At 47.1% G+C, this 25,497-nt stretch overlaps 7 protein-coding genes across 7 annotated transcripts; 1 reads left to right on the top strand and 6 right to left on the bottom strand.

The window, feature by feature from the left end:
• Positions 1–790: 790 nt before the first annotated feature.
• On the top strand, positions 791–2,603 carry F5891DRAFT_1217841 (uncharacterized protein; the record flags this gene model as incomplete). The annotated part of the gene is made up of 5 exons (XM_041369345.1): positions 791–1,134; positions 1,187–1,369; positions 1,429–2,016; positions 2,073–2,545; positions 2,595–2,603. The coding sequence occupies exons 1-5, from the start codon at positions 969–971 to the stop codon at positions 2,601–2,603; spliced, it is 1,419 nt and encodes a 472-aa protein (XP_041227782.1). The 5' UTR covers positions 791–968.
• A 2,547-nt stretch (positions 2,604–5,150) lies between these two features.
• Positions 5,151–7,284, bottom strand: F5891DRAFT_1025339 (uncharacterized protein). The gene is made up of 5 exons (XM_041361360.1): positions 7,091–7,284; positions 6,937–7,038; positions 6,652–6,879; positions 6,246–6,562; positions 5,151–6,195 (listed from the first exon to the last, which is right to left on the bottom strand). The coding sequence occupies exons 1-5, from the start codon at positions 7,209–7,211 to the stop codon at positions 5,215–5,217; spliced, it is 1,749 nt and encodes a 582-aa protein (XP_041227781.1). The 5' UTR covers positions 7,212–7,284; the 3' UTR covers positions 5,151–5,214.
• A 4-nt stretch (positions 7,285–7,288) lies between these two features.
• Positions 7,289–9,434, bottom strand: F5891DRAFT_178293 (uncharacterized protein). Its single transcript, XM_041370806.1, has 15 exons — positions 9,023–9,434; positions 8,962–8,971; positions 8,892–8,911; positions 8,807–8,839; positions 8,654–8,750; positions 8,578–8,606; positions 8,496–8,526; positions 8,412–8,444; positions 8,280–8,356; positions 8,173–8,227; positions 8,022–8,120; positions 7,850–7,966; positions 7,753–7,793; positions 7,665–7,690; positions 7,289–7,610 (listed from the first exon to the last, which is right to left on the bottom strand). The coding sequence occupies exons 1-15, from the start codon at positions 9,122–9,124 to the stop codon at positions 7,439–7,441; spliced, it is 942 nt and encodes a 313-aa protein (XP_041227780.1). The 5' UTR covers positions 9,125–9,434; the 3' UTR covers positions 7,289–7,438.
• Positions 9,435–11,024: 1,590 nt separating this feature from the next.
• F5891DRAFT_949583 (heme oxygenase-like protein) lies at positions 11,025–11,814 on the bottom strand (the record flags this gene model as incomplete). The annotated part of the gene is made up of 2 exons (XM_041374888.1): positions 11,025–11,318; positions 11,371–11,814. 2 exons carry the CDS (start codon positions 11,812–11,814, stop codon positions 11,025–11,027), a joined length of 738 nt encoding a protein of 245 aa, XP_041227779.1.
• Positions 11,815–11,898: 84 nt separating this feature from the next.
• On the bottom strand, positions 11,899–14,548 carry F5891DRAFT_949624 (WD40-repeat-containing domain protein; the record flags this gene model as incomplete). Its single annotated transcript, XM_041374889.1, has 16 exons — positions 11,899–12,192; positions 12,249–12,290; positions 12,349–12,477; positions 12,529–12,715; positions 12,767–13,008; positions 13,061–13,233; positions 13,289–13,358; positions 13,414–13,572; positions 13,622–13,644; positions 13,698–13,782; positions 13,829–13,892; positions 13,944–14,006; positions 14,067–14,136; positions 14,196–14,301; positions 14,358–14,372; positions 14,432–14,548. 16 exons carry the CDS (start codon positions 14,546–14,548, stop codon positions 11,899–11,901), a joined length of 1,839 nt encoding a protein of 612 aa, XP_041227778.1.
• F5891DRAFT_178609 (uncharacterized protein) lies at positions 14,450–16,421 on the bottom strand. Its single transcript, XM_041370807.1, has 3 exons — positions 15,847–16,421; positions 15,118–15,790; positions 14,450–15,059 (listed from the first exon to the last, which is right to left on the bottom strand). Exons 1-3 carry the CDS (start codon positions 16,362–16,364, stop codon positions 14,907–14,909), a joined length of 1,344 nt encoding a protein of 447 aa, XP_041227777.1. The 5' UTR covers positions 16,365–16,421; the 3' UTR covers positions 14,450–14,906.
• Positions 16,422–20,745: 4,324 nt separating this feature from the next.
• Positions 20,746–22,718, bottom strand: F5891DRAFT_1186783 (putative oxalate decarboxylase/oxidase; the record flags this gene model as incomplete). Its single annotated transcript, XM_041366737.1, has 14 exons — positions 20,746–20,885; positions 20,938–20,997; positions 21,048–21,081; positions 21,144–21,207; positions 21,256–21,290; positions 21,343–21,352; positions 21,413–21,608; positions 21,658–21,760; positions 21,809–21,902; positions 21,950–21,993; positions 22,042–22,116; positions 22,168–22,262; positions 22,317–22,390; positions 22,441–22,718. 14 exons carry the CDS (start codon positions 22,716–22,718, stop codon positions 20,746–20,748), a joined length of 1,302 nt encoding a protein of 433 aa, XP_041227776.1.
• Between the last annotated feature and the right edge of the window lie 2,779 nt (positions 22,719–25,497).

Raw genomic sequence — 25,497 nt, 5'->3', positions numbered from 1 at the left:
TGGGTCAGACCGTTGGACTCGACATGACGCTCTAAGCGTCAGTTCTTTGTTTAGCCTATGAATTGAGCCCCCACACTTGATGTGCGGCTTTCCTACTGGTAACATATGCACTGATCATGAATCTGTGCGCCAGAATTACTGGGTTTCTCTCTCATCTTTCTGGCTGGTGAGTGCCTACTGCTCGGGCCGAAGGAGCCTACTTTTCTTGCCACAGCTCAGTGTTGCTTGAAGGTCTCAATAAAATAAACGATAATCGATTTCTATTGGCTGACTACGTACGCTACTCGACCCTGAAGCTACGTAACACCCCTATTTATTCCGGCAACCCCACTTTGTGATCGACCTGTGCATGGAAGCTCAACACGAGTTCGACCTCGGCCCATCAGAACCTTTCACCTCAGGCCCTCGGCAACGGTGAGGGTTTCATAGAAGAGTTGCTCAGTTGAAGCTTCGTCAGTTCGAGAAGACTCTCATGAACAAGCTGGTCGGTAGCTCAAAAAGGATGTGCAGCGGCTCAATGAACCCTAAATTCTGTCAGGGCACCGGCTTTGCAGGATTGAACCCGAGATAACCGACAGTGTCCAACGGCGGTGGCTTACATACATGAACCTGCCAATGAACTGTAAGCGTCTGAATCGGAACAGACTCGCAATCTCCCAGTGTGCAGTAAGGGACAATTTAAAAAAAGGTTTAAATTTCTGGAATAGTAGGTCCCCTGTTATGTTAAAGCTATTTTTGTTAATCATACAACTGTTCTGCCACATCCGGGAAACTTACAGCCATGATGTTTGCCGTTAACGCCCCCAGTGGAGCACCCTCAAGTTATATTAGCCAACCTCCAATTGGTATGCTTCACCTGTTTTGATCTATAGTCAGATCACTATATTACTGTATTCTCCTTCTATCATTTGATCGCCCACACTCCACGCCCACCAAGCGCGTTTTGAACGCTGCCCATCGCCGGCAGCATGATGACAAGCCAACGTGATCCCGATCCTCTACAGCCAATACCACCGAGCCAAAGCACAGATGACATTGTTCGGACGATCATGAAGGTCAGAAAAAGTTGGAAAACTCTGAAGGGTAAATCCGAGCCTGTATGGCCACCTGGTCTCGAAGCCATGATGCTGGAAGGTGCGGATTGTATTCATAACCTAATCAATAGGTCACGTGACTCTGAGCCCAGGCCTTCAAGAATATGGATCCGCTCACTACTCTCGGGACTCGGAAGCACATGTATTGAGTCGGTTCCCTCAACGCAATCAGTTCATCTCAGATTACATTTATCGCAAGACGGGAAAGCACAGATCATCAAAACAAATAGGCAGTCGTCTACAACAGTTTAAGGACACAGTCGAGGGTCGGGAACGTAAGTATCCGAGTCCGTTATCCTGTGCACGGCGTAACTAGAATTTACTGTTTTGGAAGTGATCGATTCGCTTACCCTGCAATATTATGGTGCGCGGAGCGAAGTCGACTTGTCCCGGAGGTTTTCTCCTCATAGCCAGGATGAATCCAACCCTTCTCCTTCCTCTATATATTCCAACCTTTCGACGTCAACCAGCGTCGACTCATCCACTTGCTCATCTGAATCCACAGACTCGTTTATATCTTCCGGACAATACATGTCATCGTCTCAACGAAACCACCTTCCTCAGGATATGCGTACCCCAGTATACATTGACATCTTGCCAGAGTCTAGCTCATTCTCATCAAGTTCCCATGCACCATTTTCCTCTCCATATAACTTGCCCCCTCCAGGTGTCGCTTCGCACACCTCCTCAGACACACCACGTCCCATAAGGGACATCGATTCCACTGTTACCTTCGTCTCCCCCTCAGCCGTCATTGGCAAGTCATCCTACATAGTGTTATTGGATGGCGCACCCATCCACAGCGAGGACACGAAACTCGAATGCGTCGGACCATATTTTACCGGTTCTTCCGGTGAAGGTCCATTGCTGTACAGCACACCTCTAGTTCCTAAGTACTGGGAGACCCTGTGCAAATCTCCAGGTCCGTATTTTCCGAGCTTGATGCGTAATAGACGTTTGATTTATTTGTCGCCAAAGATCCTACCGTATACACCATCATTCAGGATGTGTACCGTATTTTGGACCCAGGAACTCCCGCAAGATCCTCAGGTCGCCCACGCCCAGTTCCTATCTTCTCTGCTACATACCATTTCCGATATTCCGTCTCTGTACAGATGCCCACATCTTCCATATCACCACATGTCGCATATCAAGCCAATTCACAACTCTTCGCAGACGCTGCTCATGCTTCTCCCGATTTACTTGTCCCCATGCATCCACTCTCTTCTCAAAATTACCCTGTGCCCTCGAGTTTCTCGGAACAAGGGATCCTTCAGTCACACGGATACAGCACGCAAAACAGGCTGGACGAACCATTCATATTGGATGGCAGCCTTGATACCTTCTGCCTAGATGATTTCGTAACCAATATTCATAACTCGCCTGACACGACACACAATGAGACGATGGCACAGTCTTCGCCAAGCTTCCCGAACGACATCCGCAATTATGTGAGTAATCTACCCAATGAGGGTGACCTCCTGCTTACATCTCCATCAGATTATGTAGAACAGTAGTGCACAAATGATTATATTGGCATGTACTGTATGATTGTAATCGTATCGGAGTCACGGTCTTCTAGTAAGGCTAGGTACTTTTTTTGGTTCACTTTGATATTTGTCCCTTGCTAGCTTTAGTAGATAACTCATTGCGCGATTATTGTTATGATGGTCATCTGGTGTGACGTAGGTTCGTATTATGAGCATCTCAGACGCTGACGGCGGGTCATCGACTCGGAGCCTGTACTGACCATTCTCATTCCTCTTCTGATTGATGTCGCGATTCCGTAGTGATCCCTCCATTGTGAGGAGCGCTAAATTTCCAAGTCGGGTGCATGATACCTTATAAGCCCATCTAACCGTTGTGGCAGAAACCAATGATTTCACGCTGCGCGTTTAGTAAGTGAAACAAAGACACGATGAAGCATTCTGACAGGGCAATTTTCAAATTGCTTAGGAGTGTGATTACTTCTTGTTTCGCTTTCAGCAAATAAACTTTGCATTCCACAGCGGCCTCGATCAGTCCAAGTTACTGCTCTTTACTAGCGAGATGAATTATATCCTCGCCACATTGATATCAGGGCGAGGGTCAGTCAACTGATCGGCGCCTTTGGAATTCCTTGGCCAATTTAGTCCTTCCTTATGACCACATTTTGCGCCAGAAGACGTACTGCTTATCAGTATTAAAGACACGACCTTCTTGACGTCTTCCTTGGCGCCAGTACTACTTGCCGTTGCAGCGATGGAACTAGAAGGTAGCTGAATATGACAAGATCGTGGTGTCTGGCTCCTTGGCGCAATTATTCTTGTAATAGCATTTTCTACAGAATGCGAGGAGCTGAAAAGGCATTCCGAGGCCCAATGCCGAGGGAAATTAAAGTAAGCACGTACGAGGACAGATGTTTGTACATGGCCTGTAAAATGGGAAACACGAGGTGACGGACGTTAGATATCCTGTGTATTTTAGATCATCGTTTTCTTCTCAAGTAATAAGTGGATGGCTAGATAGGCAACACAACGTAGAATAAATTAGTACAAGCTTTGAAAATCGCGAAAGAAACCGTAAAAAGACCGTAACACACGGAAGAAAAATGTGGATTGTCGGTAAGAAGCTGACAGATGGATGATTTACTACAGAGAACGGCAGAGAATAGATGACTTTCCTTGATAACAAAGATGCGAGAATGTTAGCAGCCACACTAGTGACTAATTGCTGGAGTCGAGCAATCTCGACTTCATCGTATCGAGACCCGGCCGACGACCGGTGAGCTTTCGCTTTTGTCGTATCCAGTTACTTCCTGATCCACGTTGCAATCATTACCCCGTGGCAAGTATTGTGGAGAGTCAGAACGATCGTGTTCCACTATCTCGACTCGACGGGCCACCACCAGTCGCATTTATGCGTGACCGCGTAGTCTGCTGAAGATTTGAACAGAAAAATTCATCAGGGAGCTCATGGATTGGACTGCAGTCGTTCCTGTGTATTGGGAGAGGCCGGACCACGGCAGTGACTATTACCGTGCCGAAATTGAGTCAGGCGGGGACCTGAGTTTAGATTAGTCAACGGATAGCTCTGTTGCCCAAAACAGATACAAATCGCCCATTAGGATATGTTTTGCACATTGAACAGCAGCATCGACCAACTTCCTTCCATCACTGGTCTTTTTATGATTCTGTTCCACAGTATTTGAGCCCACGGATATTCACCCAGTACACGATTGGATGCGCGGCATGATACAGGAAAAGTCTCCCAAGGTAGTGACCTCTTGACATTCTGAGACAGCGGCAACCTAATCGATATCGCGATCAGGGGAGGCAATAATAGGCATGCACGGCTCTCGATACCAAGATCTGGACCCTTCTACACTGGACACGCTGTCTATTCGGATGTGGCTAGTATGTCGAAGAGTAGCCGAGCCGTGGTTCTGGACCTTGATGATATCACCTGCAAGTTGATGTGACTATCTCGTTTATGTGCACCCATACCATGGAGTCACCATATCAGTGGCTTCGTACCTTGTATCTCTGGCGGACGTAATGCAGGGTGCATCGGTGCACCGGTGAGGTAGGGAACGGTGGGTGAGCTCCATTTGCACTCATCTAAATAAATGTAAACAGGCACGTCGCGTCTGCCTCATACGGAGTCATACCGTAATAGTAGGCGGGCTGGTCAAGCTTTAAATTTCAAGGTTGGTGCCCAGTCTACGCACTTCACGTTGCCACCAATACTAATTATCGCATCCCGTTTATTTTCATTCTAAGCTGTACATAGTGTGTCATACCGTCACCGATAAATTTCATCAAGGTTTGCACATACAGTGTCCCCCGGTTCAATCATTTGACTCAATTCACCGAACTCTTGCCACACTACCACCTTTGCATACTTATACCGGCCCATCGCTGCTACCAGGATGTCTATATTGACCGCATCTGTGCATCATGGCTACCATGACATATATCCCTCCCCACCCGAACCTAAATTCCCCAATCAGTCGCCTGCATAGACAGCAATTCATACATCTACTAGTTTGTGTAATATATAATGTTGGAGATATCATATGACATTCCGCCGCAAACCCAGATGCAATCGACCCCAAACATGCGCTCGCAACGCGACGAACTTACTTCCGCTCCCCAAGAATCATTTCCATAGTCTCTTCCACAGCCCACGCCCCAATCCGCGCCCAGCGTGCATCCTCTCTTCTCAAACACCTTGTAATTTCTTCCGCTCCAACCTTGACACTCTTGCCTCGCATCCCCTTCGCGCGCATGATCTTTCGCACAGGTGCAGCAAGCAATGTTGGCGTCACAGAAACATAAGCCTCATCTTCCTCATACATCGGTGGATCAGAGAGATAAGCATCTTCTTCAGACATGACGAACTTGGACGAAGAAGCCCCAGTAGAAGAAAACATCGTGTTATTGGCGGTTGAAAACACTGAGCTATTCGCACTTGAGCAATTAGCAGTGTTGTTCGCAGTCTTCCACAACCCGCTTGTGTCGCCAGACTCAGGAGGACGCGAACCGGAGACAGCAACGGGCGTCAGTGGTTGGTCCCAGAGCACGATGCTACCCTCTTCATATAACTTTAATACCGCCCACGAAAATAGGCGCTTCATCTTCACACGCGGCACATCTGTGGGCTTGGTCCTCGTTCGTGAATGAGTAAGGGCTTTCGATAAGGCCACATGGGTATTGTTCGAGGAGGTCTTCTGTGTCTGCATAGCCTTGTCTTTTTCTGCATCCCTCTCTGCTCGGGCGCGTCGCTTCCTCTCGGCATGAACCACCCGGCAAGCGAGAAGCGCGAGTTCTGGAACGCGGCGTAGGTGCGAGAGCGTGAATGCAGGGCGATCGGGAGCACTATCATTCAGAGTAGATGCGCGTGGCGTCATGTTATCCGTTGTATACACCGTTCGTGCCTTAGGAGTCTGGTCCAATGGAACGCGCGGGCGCTTGGTCGGCGTCGAGAACAAATTATCATCTGTGTCCCAATGAAGGGCCACAACAGCATGGTCCATGTAATGCTTGAGGTACAATCGAAACGTGTTCTCAGTCAAGTCCCGCGCATGTAATCGGGAAGGGTGACGAAGTTTCGGTGGATCCTGAAAAATGAAGGGTTGGGTGGTGGTTGTATACAGTGCAGAATACTCACTGTAGATCCATGTTTAATTGGACTGGATGCGGCGGAGGTTGTACTATCCGTAAGTGGTGAGGATGGGGCATGATCGTGTGCTGGACGCTTCAAGGGCGTGCGGGGCGCGGGGATACCCGTCCCCGATGCCGACGTGGATGCCGCAGCTGGCTGTCTCCTTTCATGCCAGTTTCCAAGCTCTTCCGAACCAGTCTCACATGAAGAAACAGCAAGAGGCGCTGGTATCTCAAACGGTTTCGGCACGGAATATCTCGACTTGTGAAGCTCCGCAACTGTTTTCCAGTGTTTCCATTGGTCATTAGTCGACTCGCAGGGTTCTTCAAGTTCATTCCCATGTTGCGTTCGTGAAGAGAAGTCACGGGGACACGCTCAGTTTGCAGCGAAAGATAAGTAGCGCAGCACTTACCAATAGATTCGACTACTATTTGTCTTGTATCGTAGAACCGAGAAACTTTGCCGATTACTTGCACTGGGTAACCGATAGCAGTGACAGGAGTGGGTGGCGCAGGAGGAATAAGTGACGTCGCCTCCCATTTTGAGTTCTGAACCGAGCGACTTGCATCAGTATTCGTTGGAGCTTTCGGTGGCAAAGGATGACGAAGCACGCAGTCTATGACAGCCGTAGAATCGTCGACTATTGAACAAGCTCGGTATTTACTCGAAAGTTTAGCCACAAAAACGGTTCACTCACTCGTGTACAACGTCCGTTTCTCGTAGTCCTGGATTCCAACCACTATGCCAACAATGATCACTTTTCGACAGGGGATGTGTCCCAGCCAGTAAAAGTCGGCATCTGAATCCACGGTTGGTTAGGCAGGTATTGCGGTTAAGCAAACGAGGCAGACCTCCGGTGTTGCTTTCCTTCATCGAGAGGGCGTCTCTAATGAAGCATGGAGCAGTCGCTTCCTTGGTGAATGTCCACTTCCAGATGTCCTGTGTGGATGGAGATGTGCTGGAAGAACTCATGTCGTTGGACTTGAGATTGTCAGCAATCTCGACATTCGCAGTCACTGAGTGAGTCGTGTATCGGACTTCAAAGCTTCAAAGCTAATGATAGGGTCGTGACACCACTGACGCGTAAATGACATGTCCACGTGATGTCGTGACCTTACTGAAAGTTACAGCAACTGTGTCTCTACAGTACATAGCTACATATTTGCGCAACTTGCTGGAACTATATAACGAAGACAAGGTCAAGTGGCCAAAATATTCCTGTGCCAATCCTGATTGCGACTTCTCAGAACTTGATCCAACGTATCGAGGGCTATATTATCGTCAACCAAGACGAACCTCTGAGCACGGTCCGACCTCCAGAGCTCGAGATGCATCCGTGTAACGAGCAAGGCATGTACCGTGACCTGTAGGCTTTGATAACATCCTATTGAGTATCTCATTCCCCGACACCGACACACGACGTACTTTGAAGCCATATCACCGTACACAGACTGTCATGCCGACTGGTAAGCACAGGAAGCATAAAGGCTAGCTGTGAGAGATGCGCACGTACAGGAAGAAGCGCTATAGTCAGGATGACAAGAAGCGAAAAGACTGGTTAAATAGTTTCAGCAGCAAGCACGAACTGCCGAGACTATTGTACCACGTACAAAGTCCGCAGATGAAATAGAATACGTTGTGCTGAATGAGAATATTGAGCAAGTGATTGTCGTTTGTAAGACTTCTGTAATGTTTGATGGAGCGGTATAGTGTAAAAGACAAAATTTCTGTGAGAAAACTGGTCAAACCTGATAGATTTTTTTTCATTCAACGCTCACTCACCAAATTCAGCGACTACTAGTAAAACATAGGCTACAACAATGATGCGACTTTCGCCGACATTATAACAGCTGGTGATGTTGGGGATCGGAGGTTCGGATACTTGTAAATGCATCGATTGGTGTCACTCTTTGGCAGCGACGGGAACACATACTTGTCACAGAGTTGCCAAAGCTAGTCAATATATAGATGACTGGGATCAAAATTGCCTGTGAAATAACTGTCTCTCAAGAGGGACGCTCGGGAGGGATCTAAGCGTACGAAGAAGGAACTCAAGAGAATGATCAATATCCTCCTGCTTCTTCCCCAGATGGCGTACGTTCTCAAAATGAACATCCCTACAGGTATGATGTTTCATCGTAAAAATAGTGCAGAATAGGGGTCAAAACCTACATTCCGCAGCCACCAGTGTGATTCCCTCAAGCCCTGTAGATAAATGAGATATTTGTTAATCTTGGAGGCTTGTAAGGCACTGACATGAGTTTATCTGGAAGTATGTCTGACATTGCTGGTTGACACGTCAGATATCGTACAGCACACTCTGAAGAAAGCACCTCACACTCAATGGCAAGGCAGGTTGTAATACCTCTACAACACTTTCAATCATGCAAACAGTAATACGAACTAGGGCTCACGGTAGGTATCTGCAGCCAATAGCACAAATGGCAGATAGCGACACATCAGATACAGTATCTTGACCTTCCCCCACGTGGACTTGCGAAAATAGGCCAGCTTCGAAACCATTGGACTCAGAATCGCGAGGATAGCAATAATCGAAGATGGTGTACCTCATCGTCGAATGTGATGATATAGTCATAGACCTTTATAAATGTCAATCGAGAGGTACAGAGAAACTCTGGCAACAACACGAACCCAGATCACAGTTGTAGACACTGAGTTGATTTCAAATAGGCTGGTGCCAGTTGACAAGAGTTTCTCTCACCATAGGCGTACTAGGAAAATCCAGAGTCAGCATCTGCGAGGTCACTGTTTGCATGACTCACATTTAGATTCAAAAGAGATCGCCCTATCACGAAGTCGGTTGGTTCATAGAGAGCCATGGGGTTGGAGGAAGATGTCAAATGGCGTACCACTCCTCTTGCCATCTACCATCTATAAGAAGCCGATAAATTCAGGCACGGATATTCGACGGCAGTGCCGGAGCGGCCATTAAATGAGCCCCAAGGGTGTGCGCGAGTGATGAGCACTGAGGCGGTAGCAGGCTGCAAGGACACAGTTACGCTGGAACTCGCTCATCGTCCAAGCGCATATTGAACGCAAATCATGGAATGGAAGACATTGGCTAGAGGGGTGCTAAGTAGGAGTCTGGGTGAGTTGAGTATGCGTAGACGCGCGGAGGTATCTTGGGGCTATGTCGCCGGGCTGATCGGAAATATTATCGACTTTTCGCCAATCAGATGACCGAGAACCTATGATATTCCCGAAGAGAGATACTAGGAGATACCCGCGCGGAACGCCTTGATCAATGTCACTGGATAGAAGTATCAAGGGTTTCCTATGAACATTCAGATATTTGCCCGTCGGCCTGGGTTGTGATCGTGGGAACTAGAGAAGTTACTTATACTGGCATAGACTACAACGATGAGCCGCTGACAAGATTGCGACGTCAGACGAGCTTGTAGCATGATCTCAAGTTACGGGTAAATTCTTACTATTACTAGTAGGTAATCGCACTACAGCTAACATCATATTCATAGGCCAGAATCCATTTTTGTTCATTCACCTGGCTGCTGGATTGTGACGGCGGTTTCCAACTATAGTGAGAGAAGATGAGAAAGCTGCGCAGTCCGAAGTATCGTAATAGGCAGGACCCTTTTGTTTGGCCAGCTCCACGAATGAACAAAAATGGATTCGATATGATGCTAGCTGTAAGTTCTGGCGAGTCAACCACCTACATATGTATACGAAGGAGGATAGTCGTTCCTTCTACTAGTAATAATAGCGTCAGTGGTCAACTCCCGACAAGTGACTTTTTACTCATACCTGTAGTGATTAATCTCAGTCACCTTTGGCCCAGCTTGCGTGCGGTTGGCACGGTGATGGATTCACTTTCAAGGCTGTGCGTACTCGGATCAAACCAATGGAAATGATACACATCCTTGCCTTGGAATCCCCACTCATCAGCTCAGTTTAAAGACTGTCACCCGTTCCTTTTTGATTCCCACTCGCGAACCCGGAGATCGTACTATTACAGTCTCACCGAGCACTAGTGCTGCGGAAGCCAGAACGACGCAGGGAGGACAATGAATGCTATCAGTCATGACTCATCGTGAGCCCAACACTCACCACAGCGGATCTCCGTCAACTTACCTAACTTTTAGATAGCCAATACATATTCAGCGAATGAAAATCATGTATCGTTCATCGACGCGTCCAGGAAAAGACGTTGGCAACATTTACACGGAAATACCATGAATTGATGCAGACCGCAGCAGGCTCACCTGGCTCACCTCCCGCGAGTCGTGAGTATACAAAATGAAAAATGGATACACCCTATATTGACTCGGAGGTCCCAGGATTCACTATCACGGCCCGCTTGTCACTTGCCCGATTCACCTCAGTAATACGAACCGGATCAGCGGTGACCCGCGCCTGGATATTTTTTCATGTCACTTGTCTGGAGTTCAGTTTTTGACTTTTACGAGCTCTCGCACAGTTGCCATTTGTTGTCACATCACCAAAATAAATTCAATTGATTGGATTTGAAGAATGTTTTTGTACCTGGGAACTCCTGGATACCGCAGCATTATCATGCCAATTGGTATAGCTCACGAGATATCATAGCAGTGACTCCGTAGTTCGGCAACCGGTGAGTCGGTGACCTTCACGGCGCGACAGTGGGAATGTAGAACATAGTTTGCGTATAGCATTAGCGGTCTTGCCATGTAGGCGAACTGTTTCGGTCCGGAAGACACCACTGTGATACACGAGCTCCTCTCCTACAATATACTCCTATGACAATCAAGCGGCGTTATTTTCCAGAATTCATGCGTTTGACCCCAAAAGGGTGTCCTCTCCCTCCTCGGGCCAAAACTTCTCCTCAAGTTCCACAACTCTCTCCCAAATACTCTCCATCGCACGTACAGCTGAGTGCGAATGCCCATGGTGACGTCTAGCAAAGTGCCTGTTTGCCAGAGCCTCCACGTTCTGGACAAATTCCCCAAACTCCGGTCTCGTCCAGTTGTTTGTTAGCTGGCGAATCGCATTTGCAGTATAGTCTTCTGAGTCACTTTGGGGAGGGAACAGGGATTTTACATATTTCCATGCATCGAGATATACCTAAAGAGCCTGTGTCAAGTAGCATAATATGTCGATTGCGAGCCATACACACCTGTTCCATTGCCCACAGAAACACGAGTCCCTCTTCCAACGAACCAACAGAAGCTACCCTCGCCATCTCAGCTGTGTAATCTCGCGTGGCCTTCCGTTCTTTCCACCCATCGATATCCAATTTCCACTCCTCTGCGACCCCTTCAAAGAATGCAACCTCGCGAATAATCCCCTCCAAGCATATCGTCAGCAGGGCGAGAGTCTCTCTGTTCAATTCCTCCTCAACAGCAGGTCCATCGAAGGGAATTTTTGATATGAGCAGACCAATAAAGTGTGGGTATGCGTGTGCCGCATAAATGCGATCCTGACAGAGCCAAAACGCAAGACGGGCTGGAGATAGGGTCAGCGTACCAGCAGCTGTAAGAAATTCGTGCCGAGTGGCTGCGTTGTAGCATGGCCTCAAGGTAGCTTGGTCTTTCAGATGTTGCGTGATATGACTATGCATGTTTGACAACTGAGTGGTGGGAGTGAGCGGGTAGTAATGCACGCATATACGTCATCATACATCTTATCTTATCTTATCTAGTACTCACTTCCCTGGCAACTCGACTTCCCAGACGCGCACACATCCATCGGCGCCAGCGCTCAAAACACGTCCTGTCTTTTTACCATCGGTGACTTGTGCATCACCGAGCCAAATGACACAGTTAACGCCCCCTGGACCCGCCCCCTTAATGAGAACACGTTTCGATATGTTTTCCAAACTCCAGACGTAGAGGTTGGTGTCAAGAGATCCCGAAACAACATGGGTCGGAGACAGGGCTGGAAAGAATTCCAAGGAAGATATACGCGCAGTGTGCCAGTCCCAGCGAGTCGGAATAGGCTGGTGGTCCATGACATCATTTCAGTGTACCCGGTGTAGTGATTAGCAAAACTTACCTCACCACTCTGTGAGTGATATAACGCGATCTTTCCGGCAGACTGTATATGAGATGTTGGTAACGGGAACCTGAATCAGAATTGGTGCTTTAATACTCACATTTCCTTGCACTATCAATGCTCCATCATTTGAAACCGCCAGCGCAGTTATCGTGCCCTCGCTTTCCGGAAGTACTAGTTTCTCCGTCAACGTATTACCGTTCCAAGTATAGACGTGCACGCGTTTATCCTTGAGCACGATAAACTGAAAAATCACAGTTCACAAAATGGAGATGCTCACCTCCCCACCTACTGCAACCACAAGTCCCCCAGCGCCCACTGCGCTTGGTGCATATGATGGTTTCAGTTCGAAAACCCGTTGATTGTTACGGATTGCTTCAACCGAGGTGATGCCAGCGACAAATACGGTCTCGTCTGATGTCACTGCAACAGACTTGGGCTGCGACAATGAAGGGATGGAAGCAGGTCTATCACATCCATTTCAATAAAACAACGACGCGGAATAGCAAAAAACAGACGTGTATGTGGATCCCTCAATCTCTCTGATGTGGTCGTCATAACCCGCGGTGAATACTTTCCCAGAGCTTGCAGTCGCCATGCCAGATACAAGACTAGTGTGTAGCGTGCCCCCTACCAGCTGAACGGCATCTGAAGGTGATGTCGAGTCCACGTTGTATGATAACACTCGCCCGTCAGCTGACCCAGCGAAGAATGTATTCGAAGACGTTGACGAGGCTGCGGTAATTGCTTTTTGTGGAGCCTGTACGAAGAGTGTCAAATAAAGCATCATGAACTCAGGAAGGGTTGCATACTTGAAGGATACGAGTTGGCTTATCTCCCGTGCGCAGGTCAAAGACATTCAAATCACCAGACATAGAGAGTGACACAAGGTCACTGATACCACTCCAGACACCGCCGACTTGCTGATTTGGTACGCCACTGCCAACCGTCCAAGCCTGCAACGACTTACGAGACTCGATATCCCCTGGATATGACGAGTTCAGTCAAGTTAGTAAAGCGCAGTACGTTTGAGTGCGCACATAATCTAACAGTGCAATCCAGAGAAGTCGTAAAGAATGACTTGCTATCTGGGCTCCAAGAGCAGGACATCTAGTAGAGACAATGTCAGTCTCTCAACTCGAATCACGCTTCCATCATAACTCACAATGGTTCCTTTGTGTGGGCTGTCAGTAAACTCTGCGACCGTCTCACCAGTCTTCCCATCATAGAGGAATATTTTCGAGTCTGAGCCCACACTGGCGAAGTGGTCACCTGAAGGTCCAAATTGAACATCTTGCACGAATTTTGTGTGCGTTCTGATAGTCTTCACACATTTTATAGTCAAACACTCATACCCTAAAGAAGTTTCAGACCTTATCATATTTGAAGGGGACGCCTGCAGGATGTCAAGCATTCAGTGTTCGTTCAATGAACTTGAATGCTATTTACCTTGATGAAAGACGATGGAATTATCATCGGAGGCGGTAGCCGCCCTAAAGGGGCGTTGATACCTAATAGAAACAGCATTGATTACCTACCCGAGATGAGCTTGCTAGTTCACAAAAACGGTGACGACGAACCTTTGAGTGTCCACTGATTTGACCCGTCGAAGAGCCGGAATCGGCAAGAAAGGCATGACCAAATCTTCAAAACCACTGTCAGTCTCTGTCCGCTCTACATGGACATTGTGCGTACTTCTCTCTGCCGTCGCCAACCGCAATTATCCTCTTGCTTTCGCCATCCCAAGCCAGATCGTTGCTACCGATTGCGAACAGTGTCACTCAGATAAATTCTCGAAGAGTAGATCATACCACTTACACTTTCCCTGAGAGAACTTTGTATTCTCCTTTCACAGTTTGATCCTCGCCTATGGTATCCCATATCTTGACTGTAGGATCAGATTTGATCAGCGACTTTATCACATAGAATACTGTAATAGATGCGCACCTGTTCCAGTGATGTCTGCAGACGCGCAGTAGAAGCCAGATGGTGAGAAACGTGCAACAGTCGTGTTGTATGCGTGACCAGAGAAAGTTGTTGATAGGGCGGCATTCTAGGTGGACCAGCATTGAATAAATAATAAAAACGAATATCAAGATCAATCCTCACCTTAAGGTCACGGATCTAGAGGTAGATAGCCCATGAGTGAACAGCATGAGGGTGTATGATAGGCGACGACGCACGATCACAGTTTTGCCATTGGTATAGACAACCTTATCTTTACTAGCTGAGATCTTTGTCGATGTTCCACGTACGGTATTGGGAGAGCAAGGATATAAAGCGATTTGCTTGGATGACATTGCGAGGATCACTGAAACTTAGCAAGTGTGGTTGACAAGGTCAGGTGTGTAGACTGATCAAAAGCCCGGGCTGCGGATACGGTTGTGTCAGGGGAAAGACAGATTAGGAAACCAGCTTGACGACCAGTGACTAGTCTTTAGCCAGCCTGCTAGGTTGGGGGTAGAGGTTAACAATCTTGGTTCTACACATAAGCTAGCAGGGTCATGATCTCATACGAATACTTTTACAAAACTCAAGACAAAACCCAAGACCAAGATGTTGGAGCAGGAGGCGGAAAGTGAGGGTAGATCATAATGTAGCATACTAACCGACAATAGCTTAGGCGAAAAGAGAGGTTAAACAAGGGGGAAAGATCATTCAGTCATCCTGTGGACATTCTTCGGTAGAATAATTCTTCAAAGGATCTTTCCTCAACGCTTCTGCTTCAGATCCAATAACAGGTCCCCCAACAGTTTTTAGTTTCATCACCGTTTCAGGTGCAAGCATTGCAGCCGACGGGTCTATTTCAGGCTAAATCGATAAGCAGCCGTCAGCAACTTTGTACAGCCGTACAGTAAAGTTTACTCGCCTCATCTCGAAACGGTGTGAATTGAGGGATAGACGGAATGCCGCCACCGTTGGGGACGTCATGAAACGGTATCATGGTGCTAGTCCTTGTGGGAGTCTCCGGTACTGTGTCCTTCTGCCTGGATATGGGAACACGAGGTGGGTCCATTACAACCTTTCCTTCCACGTCCACGTCTGGTTCGGGGTCTCTGAAAGGTACAATTTTTGGTGCAATTGCTCCCGAATTCGACCCAGACGCAATTCGTCTAGTACGACCTGCTTGCTTTAAGGTGCTGCCTGCAGCTTTGCTGACCTCGGGTACATTTTCTTTGACCCGAGATTTACGTGTTCCGATATCAGGATAAGGTGTGACTGAGTCCATTGCGTCGGCTGACCCTGCTCCGGAAGGGTCCACGAAAATTTGGAGACGAGCGTTTGTGCCTAGCCGTGGTCCACTTCGAGACCCATTGGCACCGGCTTGCGATGATGACGAAGGAGTTGATACTGCGGCAGAAGATGAGGAAGTCACCCCCAACGCTGTTCTACGTGGGGGAGCATTTGGAGCGGGCTGTGGAGTCATTGTGGCTGCAGTCATCATTCGTTTCTGGAATTCACTATGCTTTGCTACAAGTCTATCAAGGGGAGAAGCCTGACGTGCAATTCCAAGTAGATATGCAGCATCTGCTTCATTGCGCCTGCGACAAAACCTTGCTTCAAAACGAGCCTTGCGTGAAGTGAGGCTGAAGCTTACCGTCCGGCTTTTTCAAGTGCAGCCGCGTATTCCTCATACAGTAAAGCATGATCGGTTCCAATATCATTTGCGAGCAAAAATTTGTAGATGATGGTCGGTTTCTCCACATAGCTCGCGTACAGTACCCAAAGTTTGAGGTACGTCGACGTCCCTTTCCATCGTCCTTCTCGGTTGCCCTTTAATACCCTTGTTGCCTCTTCCAGAAGCTCTAGAAGTCCGGACTCTGCGCTTTGCCCTTGAGGGTAATTTTCGAGAGTCCATTGAACAAAACGCGAGTATGCTTCCAGCGGATCATCATCATCATCTTCGAGTGCAATTTGGATGTTCGTACGGAAGCGCTTGCGCGCTGCGAGTAGTTGCGCATCCCGCTGTGCGTGAGGAGTTTGCAGGATAGCTGAAAGAGTGGTAACTCTACGACCAGATGCAAGTGGCTGGATATTCTCTTTAGCAGCCTCTAGGACGTCACAGTCCACAATCACAGGAGTTGGTTTGGACACGTCGTCTTCTATATTCTCCATGTGTCAGAGGATCAAGAGTGAATTTTGGTCAGTGAAATGGTTGTAACTGACGTTCATAAGTAGCAACAAAACAAGTTTGAACGCTACATGGTCACGTGAAATACGCGTGACCGTCTCCAGAAATCAAATTAGATCGAGACAGACCCATGAATGAGATGGCTTGAAGCAAATGGTCATGAAGCCCTTATACATACTTACCATCCCTGAAACTCAAATCTTCTCTTCCAGGCAGTGTACTAGTATGCTGCAGAAAATTCACGTGCCAACACTCACTTCTATGTACTGAGAATGAACTTCATCTGTTGTGCATAGCGAGAAAATGTCAAATAATAAATGATAGGTTACTGCATGATTCTGTGTAAAACAGCAGAATCAGCAACCCAGAGATGTCTATAATTGACCCAAAATGACAAGCACTGGTAAATGATTGTCGGGAGAGAGATCTCGAGTCTCGAGAAGGTGACCACCAGGACACGAAGACTGACCTGCACAACAGTTTGTGCCTGTTTCAGGTGCACAGACGTGCCCAATCAAGACAACAAAATTCTTGCAGCACATCAGAACTGGCTTACAAGTGAATTAATCTAAATGGTTCTTCTGACTCTGCATGGAATAATTACCACATCACCACGGATATTCAGAAACTTGTGCTCACCATCAATTTTTGGGCACGCTGACGCACGTCATGCAGATAAGACACGACCTTTGCAGCACACCAGAAATCAGTAAGAGCACGACCATCTATATAGTTGTTGTGTTTGAAAGCTGCAAAAAGGCTGTTAACGCATACTTTCAAGACATTATTTGCTTACCAAAAAATTTCTGAATTCGGGCGTGCTCACGGGCGTCAATGTACAATGGAGTTGGTAAGGTAGCGGCAGTGCATGCCAGCATTGAGACTGCAATATTCTGTAGGACCGGGAGTTCAAGAGGGAATGGAAAGCTGCAAAAACATACGAGAGTAAGTGTACTTGCCTGCTGAAGTCACCAGCAGCTGTGGAGGAGTGGATGTGTTTGAAAACATTAATCAAAGGTGAGACCAAACTGATACCATCTGCGCAGGTAAAGTACTTGGAAAAGCCTCAGTCATTTCGGTTAGAAAAGTCTATTGCATACTAAATTTGCGTGACCTTTAGATTCGAGGACATCAGTAGCAGCAGACCACGGGATGTGAAAGCTTAAAAAAATTGACCAGGGTAAGTGCGAGAATAAATAGGGATGTACACAACAGTACTTCAAGCTTCAAGGCTTGCCACCGGCGCGCTGACGCGCCTCCGTCACCAAAGTAAACTCGTAAGGCTGCCAATGCGAAACCTGCAATTGTGATATTCCGTAGAATCTCTCTTCTGACAGGAAATGAAAACAAGTAGTGTATTGACCCACAGAACAGTTACTGGCGATGTCGAGGGGTGAAGGTATTGATTTACAAGTAGGTACACAAACGGACCGGTACTAGCCGGCACTGCAAGTTTGCTTTTCAAACTCCGTAAGGTCCTGTGATCATATTCGAGTCGCACTGGAGGTTGACAGTACTCCTAATTCCTGAATGCGGAACGTTGGCGTAACGACCATCTTCCTTCATCTCAAATGATCTGGCTAGGGGAGACTATGTGGAGCATGTGTGGAACTTAGATATGAAGTCCGAGGTGATATTATCCAGCCAGTCGTAAGTTATAGTTATTATAGCCTTATGCACATCTCTCAAGCCTTGCAGTTGCGACAGGAAGTCCGAGGTGGTGTTACTGAAACAACTTCAACTGAAGGCACCACTTTGCAAGAAATACCTCCGCCGATTCAGTTATCTGCTTTCGCCTAAACACGGACGCCGTGTGCAACTGGTGGACCCGCCTGAATGGCGTCTGATTGCCCTGGTAATGCCAGGAGGTCAAAAGTTGTAGCCTCCTAAAGAACTCAGTGCCATGTTCTTGTCCAGCTGATTGGTTGCTTCTCAGGTTGTCAGTACATCATTACCTTGGTCCGTCATATCACTGATGGCCTATCCGAGGATGCTGTAATAACATAATGAGCGTTCATTGTCCAGTATCCATTCTCATGACTCATTCATCACCACGCGATGTGGTGGGATCCTTTCGCACAGCGGCGGCATAGTGGCATGATGGTGCCTATGCCAATACACGGTAATGCGGCCATACGTTATGCCACATCTTGGACTGTCTTTTATCGCTAAGTACGCGCCCGGATCATCGACACAATGAATCATTTACTCATTGTCTCGATATCATTTCAATATTGCTGAAAACCATTTGGAGTATATGGCCGAAATTGTCTATATTTTCAGCCGTATCGCCTTCGCCCCTGAGGCCTGATTATCGCATCAAATATTGACGACCGAGTCTGGAATACGCTGCGCATATGTTCTGATCCGCTGAGCGCGCTGATTTGTGTCGTTTTCTTATATGGGAGCCCTAGCCTTCAATGGCTACCCAATAATGTAAGACATGACATTGACAGCGATTGGTCTAGATCCGAGCGCTGCGCGCTCCTGGTTGGTTCCATTTTTCTCTTGAACAGAGGTAATATCAATACTAGTACCAATTACGTACAGACCTGAGGTTGCGGGACTGTAGCGGCAAATCGCTATCAACTTCGAAAGAAACTTTATTACAATGTTTTCTTGTGATACTGAAACACGAGGGGACTAGTGCTGCCTCTCTAGTACATGGAATGGTGCTAGGCCAAAAAAACATCACTTGGCTTTTAGTTCAATTATGTTAGATGTTCCTCCCGAACTTGGAAGAATTATTGCCGTTAATCGAGTTCGAAAGGGTGCAACTCTTACGTTTCTGGATATACATATCTTGTAGAAACTACCGCCCAAAAACGGATTTCTCCTGAGATTACTCTTCGAATCTGATTTCATGCTCAGCTTGCCGTAGGATCGTGAAAATTACAATAATGTGCGGAAACCGCGAAAGTTGAACTTGCGGTCCGAAAGTAGGACCCCAGAAGGCATAATGGCAGGTGTTCGTCATTGAGCGCTCCTCTGAGCAGCATGCCGCCACGGCAGCCAAGCACAGTCCCTAAATTTGAAAGCTCGCATAGTACGTGTTTTGCACCAATGCAAACATTCCCTTGCAAGTATCTGCCATTTATTTAGTGTCAAGAAGACACTTACATCCAGCTGACTCGTCCTGCCAGCATTCCATCTCCAAATGCAAACAACGGGCATCGTGGCAAGAACCGCAACCTCATGACATCAATGTCATGGCCTTTATCACCATTATCCATTGCCGAATTCCCACCATGTGCCTGAGATGAGGTACAGCGCGAGTTACGGGCGTGTCGTGGTGCGTATCTGTAAATACCGTATGCTTCTCTGCACCCCGCACCCCGCACTGGCTAGAGTCGCTATCTTGGCCGTCAGAAGAGCATATCTGCTCGTGCTCTCGAGTGAGATGAAGAACGACGCGCTATCTTCATAAACCATGATGCCGAGATAGCTTCGGACCCGGAAACACTCATGTTCGGTGATGAAGCTGTGAAAGATGGAAGGACACTGATCCATCGATTCGGAAGATTGAAATTTGAAACAAGGTTCGCCTCATTTACAGCTTAGCACGGGTTCAAGAGTATCTCTTCTTAGTGACCTTATAGAGCGATTTGTGGTGCTTCGCAATTATACCTGTGAGGAAGTCGATTCATTGGGCTCGGTCCCGGAGATATGAAAAATGACTTCTTGACCTTCGTAGACCTTCTTCAAGTCGACTTTAATTGTGCCATTGATTTCTGTCGATGTATGTATCGAGATTTGCAACAAAGATGGTCTCCTGCCGAGGTATTTCTGGAGGGGATCCAGAAGTTGAAGCCATTGTTGAAAAGTTCATCTAAATACGTATGATATCTCCGACTTGCAGCCTCAGCTGTCATTGGCTTGCGGGGTCCTGCTTCGGACGTTTCCGAGACGTCAACTTGGCATAATTTGCAGTTGAGCTGTAAGTTCATTAGATATTCACATGCACAACGAGGCAGCTCGTATCATGGCATAGTAAGTGTGGCGACAAGCTCCCGGGACAAGTGGAGTTGCATCTACACTAGTACTAGTCATTACTAGCACTCGGCCTGAAAGTTACGTATAACTGATGAGATATGCAAGCTAAATTCCGGCCTAGACTGATCACACTAAGGTTGCAAGTAAGAGGAATCAGTCAACTTGATATTGGCTACAAGTACGACTTGGAAGTCAAAATACCATGATCATAATAAGGATCATAAATTTCTAAATGATAAGGAATAAAAAGTATCTTCAGTACGATCACAAAATTCACAGGTCGTGCTAACGCTCAAAAACTCGTACAGGTACGTGACAAATTATTTGTGTTATCGTTGAGATAAATAAGTCCAGAACGCCGAAATTGATTGATTAATGGGCGGGCCCGACGACCTCTTGCTTGACCCTCGAGAAACTGGCAATGGTAGCGTCATCGAGACCGAGATGTGCTTTGACAAGCTCAGGTGGCGTCAGTGCAAGCCACTGAGTAAGAGAGATATCCTGGAACAATCCTGTAGAATGATAATGAGTTTGACACGCGGCATATAGTTTGATATACAGAACCTGATCTGAAAATTTCTAGAAACAGTAACGTGGAATTGCCAGTATTCTCAACGTAATGGCCTAAAAGATATTTAGAAGAAATGTCGAACACAATCACGTTAAACCCATACCATATGATGGCGGAATATATGCGATATCGCCAGCCTAAAAGGAGAGAAGCATTCGTTGTTATATAACTGCCGAATCGCGGAAATTCGGAGACTTACTTGGAAGTCCATTGTAGTTGCCTGAGCGGAGGATCCGTAAACAGTAATGCGGGCTTGGCCCGAACTGAGAAGGATTTAGTTGGATTAGATCTCAGGTAAAACTGATACCCACACGAAGAAAGTCCACTCAGGTTCCGTGGGGTGCCACTTCACAAACAAAATTTAGAAAGATGTTCTCGAGACAGAAGGATTTCCTCACGTGAAGCTCCCTGTTAAACCATACAGTTGGTTAGCTCGGGCTCTGACAAAGACAAGTAAGAATCACAAACCTCATACCGCCCACCTCGACAGTTACTTCAGCACTACAGACCGTGGTAGACACAGGGAAGGTACGCGTGTCTACGACCTTGTATGAACCTCCAGGTGCCTGAGTTGCGTTGACTTGTGACATGGCGAAGGTGAAAGGCATTGGGGTGTCATTCGGAATGACCATGTCCGACTCAATATTCAATGGAGGGGGAGTAGCTAATGAAGACGTGAATTTATGTGATCACCGGGAATGGGAAAAACCTACATGGGAAGATGTATAATTCGCTAGCTGGGATGTGATCGAATGCTGAGATATTTACCTGGAAGTTCTTTGCGATAACTTCTTTGGGCACATGGGCCAGCCAGTCCTATTGATCATGTTCAGGCAAGGACTCATACACAGACAAACGACCAACCGTAAGAAGGAAAGTGGAATCTTCACTGAAGGAGCCAGAGTCGAAGACCAACAAAAACTCTGCGCCACCGGCTGAAGTATTTTTGGCCTGGATACTGGATCACAGTTTAGCTCATTGCCTGAGTGTAAATGAAACACATACCTATGGGGATAGCCTGCAGGGAAGTACCATATATCTCCTTGTGACTGAATCGCAGTTTAGGCAAGGTGTATGAGCGGGTGTGATGTACTCACAACATCACCGACGTAAACTTGACCATCCGGAGTTACAGTGCTGATACGAAGGTCACCCTGGATAATATATGCCCACTGTAAAATGACCATTAGTGCTGCACTCTGCAGTTCAAGAAAGTCGTATACCTCGCCGTCATTGTGCCAGTGCATCTCACGGATGGCACCTACTTCCAGGCGCATATTGACGCCTGCCAAATCAGTAGCGATACTCATATCATTTACTGGCAAGTCACGTTTCATCACTTGTAGGCGAAATCATGACATAAACCACGTACTGTTCTGCTGCCTTGCCCAACCACCAGTCTGAAGGCGATTGTGACTTAAGGAAAAAGGCCACTTGAAGTTCGGTCTAGTATGCAGTTTAAGAAACGAGAAAACACCGTGAGGTATATGCCTTACAGAGAGCCGGCGTCGGTGGTGGGAGGAGCTAAGAGGTCGGGGTTTTGCAGCTCCATTGGAATATTTTGGGGTCCAAGGATGGAAGCCCCAAGGGTGCCACGGATAGCTTCAGGGATTATGTCTTCATCTTCATTCCATAGAGGATAGTTGGGGTCGTCACTGGCATAAGGGACAGTTGGACTAGCTGCCGGAGCTGATGTCACTGATGAGGAAGCTGGCACAGCAACTGCAGATGAAAGGAGGGCCAAAATCGAGAGAATTCGGCACCACGAGTGCATTTTTTCGAGTATGCAGAAGAAGAACCAAGAAACTTAAAAAAATTACACTAAGGAACTACACAATTTGAAGTCGATCCTTTTTATACGGTCAGTGAATCTCGGTTCCGTCATTGTTAACGTACCAGGAAAGGGTCGCCGCACCAGACGACATTGATTACGCACGCGATAATTGCGGAAGCATTAACAGCAACATTGTTGCACAAAATGGTATCTTTCCAAGCGGCGGGTGTACCTGCAAGTTTTAGGACATTACCGGTTGGCTATAGAATGAAACCTTCACATGAGAGGACAAACTCATGGCAGCACATTGGCGTCGTTTGGGGATGTATTTTTACAATGTCCCAGAATGGAAATTTGGGCACGTTGCCGACCCTGAACTTGGAGGAAGTTGTTTATGGCCCACCCAACTTGGCGGTATCCTATTGACGCTTTCCTGCTGATCTTTCTCCTATTTGACCATCCCTATGTATATCTAAGGAGCTATGGACTATTTTGAGCCTAAGAGCACTCACATATTCTGGCTGCGCACTGGTTTTCCGGGGTCATGAAACTCGACGATCACCGACAACTCATGTTTCTCTATGGATCGGTGCCGAGCCTCGACGGACGGGTTGTCTAAGAAGGAACTTTTGGAAGTGTCCGTAGTCTGGTCATCTTGGGTCGGCGGTGTTGTCCAAGAAGACGCGATATCCAATTCACGGGATAGTCCGACCATTCAGACTTGACGGAACAGTGGATGAGGTAACTTACAGGCTCAAGCGCTCAACCATGTTTAGCAACGTATTGATCTTTCCTAGAGACTTCAGTCACTTGTTCACACTGCCAGCCCACTCTCAGCGAATCCGGGTTTTGGAGTGAACATGATCTGAGATGGGTGTTCTCACTCATTGCTTTTCGTTCCTGACGGATTGAACATCAGATGCAAAAATAGACAGGTCAAGACGAATTCCAACATATCAACATATAGGTCATTGATACTATTGCTGGCGCTATTTGATTGCCGCAATTCCATGTGGGCGAACTTATCATCAACAGAAAAATCGGGATTCAACAAGTTCTCAAGCACATGCGATTCTATTTTGACGCAGTTTTCAAGTTTTTAATTGCTTTGAAACCAAGTAGCATGACGAGCCGCGCGAGTCCGGGTCCTCCCCTCTGTAACCCAAGAAGACTGAACCGAATCACCTTGTCTATAGGCTCCTGGCCACCAAGCTAGGTTTGCTGCGCAATTTACCCTGGCATGTTCTCGGGTTTTAAGATAGACGCCTCACAATCCGTTAGCTGCGCCATCCCTTCTAATTCTGGAAAATCAAATGTCTGTTATGGGGACCTCAGGCCATTAGATCAGTCTTACAAAGCTCGTACCTTCCTGCGTTAGCGAAGCCGGTGCATATCTACATTCTACTTCGGCATCATTCGCTGTCGATTTTCTTACGGGTATCGCGCTGACTGATACATCCCGCCGTGTTTACTTATGTTATCATTCATTCTGGCATATTATAATTGGTGCGCCCACTTTGATTCAACATAGTTTCTTCTCAATTAAATGAAGAACTTCTTTTAATATAATACAACCGTCGCCTGAAGACTCGTCAACGTCCAATAGCGAACGAGAGGCGCTGAGGAAGGCAAGCACCAGCGAGCACCCACTATGATGTGACACATGGGTAAATGCCAAATTACACATAACTCAAGCGAACCTGTGCCACATGTGTAAAGGATATACTAAATTTTATGCATATCTCAGCTGCTCCGAGTCCGTGGCCTCGGTCAGGATCCTGACATTCATGTCGACAATACCTTGAGGAGGCATCCGCCTGGCACCACGCTTTGTTATCCGGGATGCTCCCAATAAATTGCAATGATGTACTGCTCTCAAGGGAAGGCCGACTACCTCAGTGAGGACTCGTATCAATGAATCACGTACTGTCCTTGTCAATTATCAAATCCACTCAATTTTTGGGTATCACCGATCCTCGACATTATACACACGACCATGTATTTTTCAGGGCTAAAATCGAATTGGATATTGTGCCACGGCCGACTTATGGGTGTTCGAGGCTTGTTTTATGCATAGATGACTCTCTTCACACATCCCAGCAAATCGGGAATGCGATACGTGGTTACCCATGATTACTTATAGAATACTACTAGAATAATCTCCGAGCACATGCTTGTCAAAATGAATCTGAACAACCTGACAGTACACCCAAAGCGGTACATCGAGATTGCATGCAAATTGAAATCCCGTAACCAAAACGAATGTTTTTCGTCAATTTGACGCTGGTACGGTGTGACATAATGCGCGGACCCTGTGCACGCCGCAAAGTGTAGGGAAAAACGCGCTTCGCTCTGCGGTGCCTTTTCGCTGCAGTCAATACGTCAATTAAAAAGAAAAAAACTAGCGGGCCTTGCACTTCCGATGTCAGATTATCCATCTATCGACAAATCACATTGTTTATGAGAAAGTCGGAGAGTGATAGCCCAATTGCAAGAACTCTAATGACACGAGTCAGATCTATAACACATGGATGCATGTGTGATGCCGTTATAGATGCCCTTAAACCTCTTTTACAGAGCGGACATATATCGTCGCCGGAACATGAGACCTTGCTAGAATGCGTATATACTAGCAGGGAATTGAAATGCGTTCGGTGCGGATCATATAGGAGCTGCGCAGACTAATAGATGACGCCGTGGAGTGAGTATGGATATCATATGGCAGATAATGCAATTTATAAATTTTGACTAGTGAGCAGATCGGCGGCGAGCGAGGGTG

This window comes from Suillus fuscotomentosus (genome assembly GCF_016647785.1).
Source record: "Suillus fuscotomentosus strain FC203 chromosome Unknown F5891scaffold_18, whole genome shotgun sequence".
NCBI lineage: Eukaryota > Fungi > Basidiomycota > Agaricomycetes > Boletales > Suillaceae > Suillus > Suillus fuscotomentosus.
This window is presented reverse-complemented; position numbering and strand designations above follow the sequence as displayed.

What these genes read in the sequence shown, in the direction of transcription:
- F5891DRAFT_1025339 (XM_041361360.1), bottom strand. Translation starts at nt 7,211, where the DNA reads ATGAGTTCTTCCAGCACATCTCCATCCACACAGGACATCTGGAAGTGG. An exon ending in GAAGGAAAGCAACACCGGAG is followed by an intron (nt 7,039 to 7,090) that starts GTCTGCCTCGTT and finishes CCGTGGATTCAG; the next exon opens with ATGCCGACTTTTACTGGCTG. An exon ending in GAAACGGACGTTGTACACGA is followed by an intron (nt 6,880 to 6,936) that starts GTGAGTGAACCG and finishes CTTGTTCAATAG; the next exon opens with TCGACGATTCTACGGCTGTC.
- F5891DRAFT_178609 (XM_041370807.1), bottom strand. Translation starts at nt 16,364, where the DNA reads ATGGAGAATATAGAAGACGACGTGTCCAAACCAACTCCTGTGATTGTG. An exon ending in GCACTTGAAAAAGCCGGACG is followed by an intron (nt 15,791 to 15,846) that starts GTAAGCTTCAGC and finishes GTTTTGTCGCAG; the next exon opens with GCGCAATGAAGCAGATGCTG. An exon ending in TCACACCGTTTCGAGATGAG is followed by an intron (nt 15,060 to 15,117) that starts GCGAGTAAACTT and finishes TTATCGATTTAG; the next exon opens with CCTGAAATAGACCCGTCGGC.
- F5891DRAFT_178293 (XM_041370806.1), bottom strand. Translation starts at nt 9,124, where the DNA reads ATGGCAAGAGGAGTGGTACGCCATTTGACATCTTCCTCCAACCCCATG. An exon ending in ATACTTCCAGATAAACTCAT is followed by an intron (nt 8,445 to 8,495) that starts GTCAGTGCCTTA and finishes ATTTATCTACAG; the next exon opens with GGCTTGAGGGAATCACACTG. An exon ending in ACTAGTAGTCGCTGAATTTG is followed by an intron (nt 7,967 to 8,021) that starts GTGAGTGAGCGT and finishes GTTTTCTCACAG; the next exon opens with AAATTTTGTCTTTTACACTA.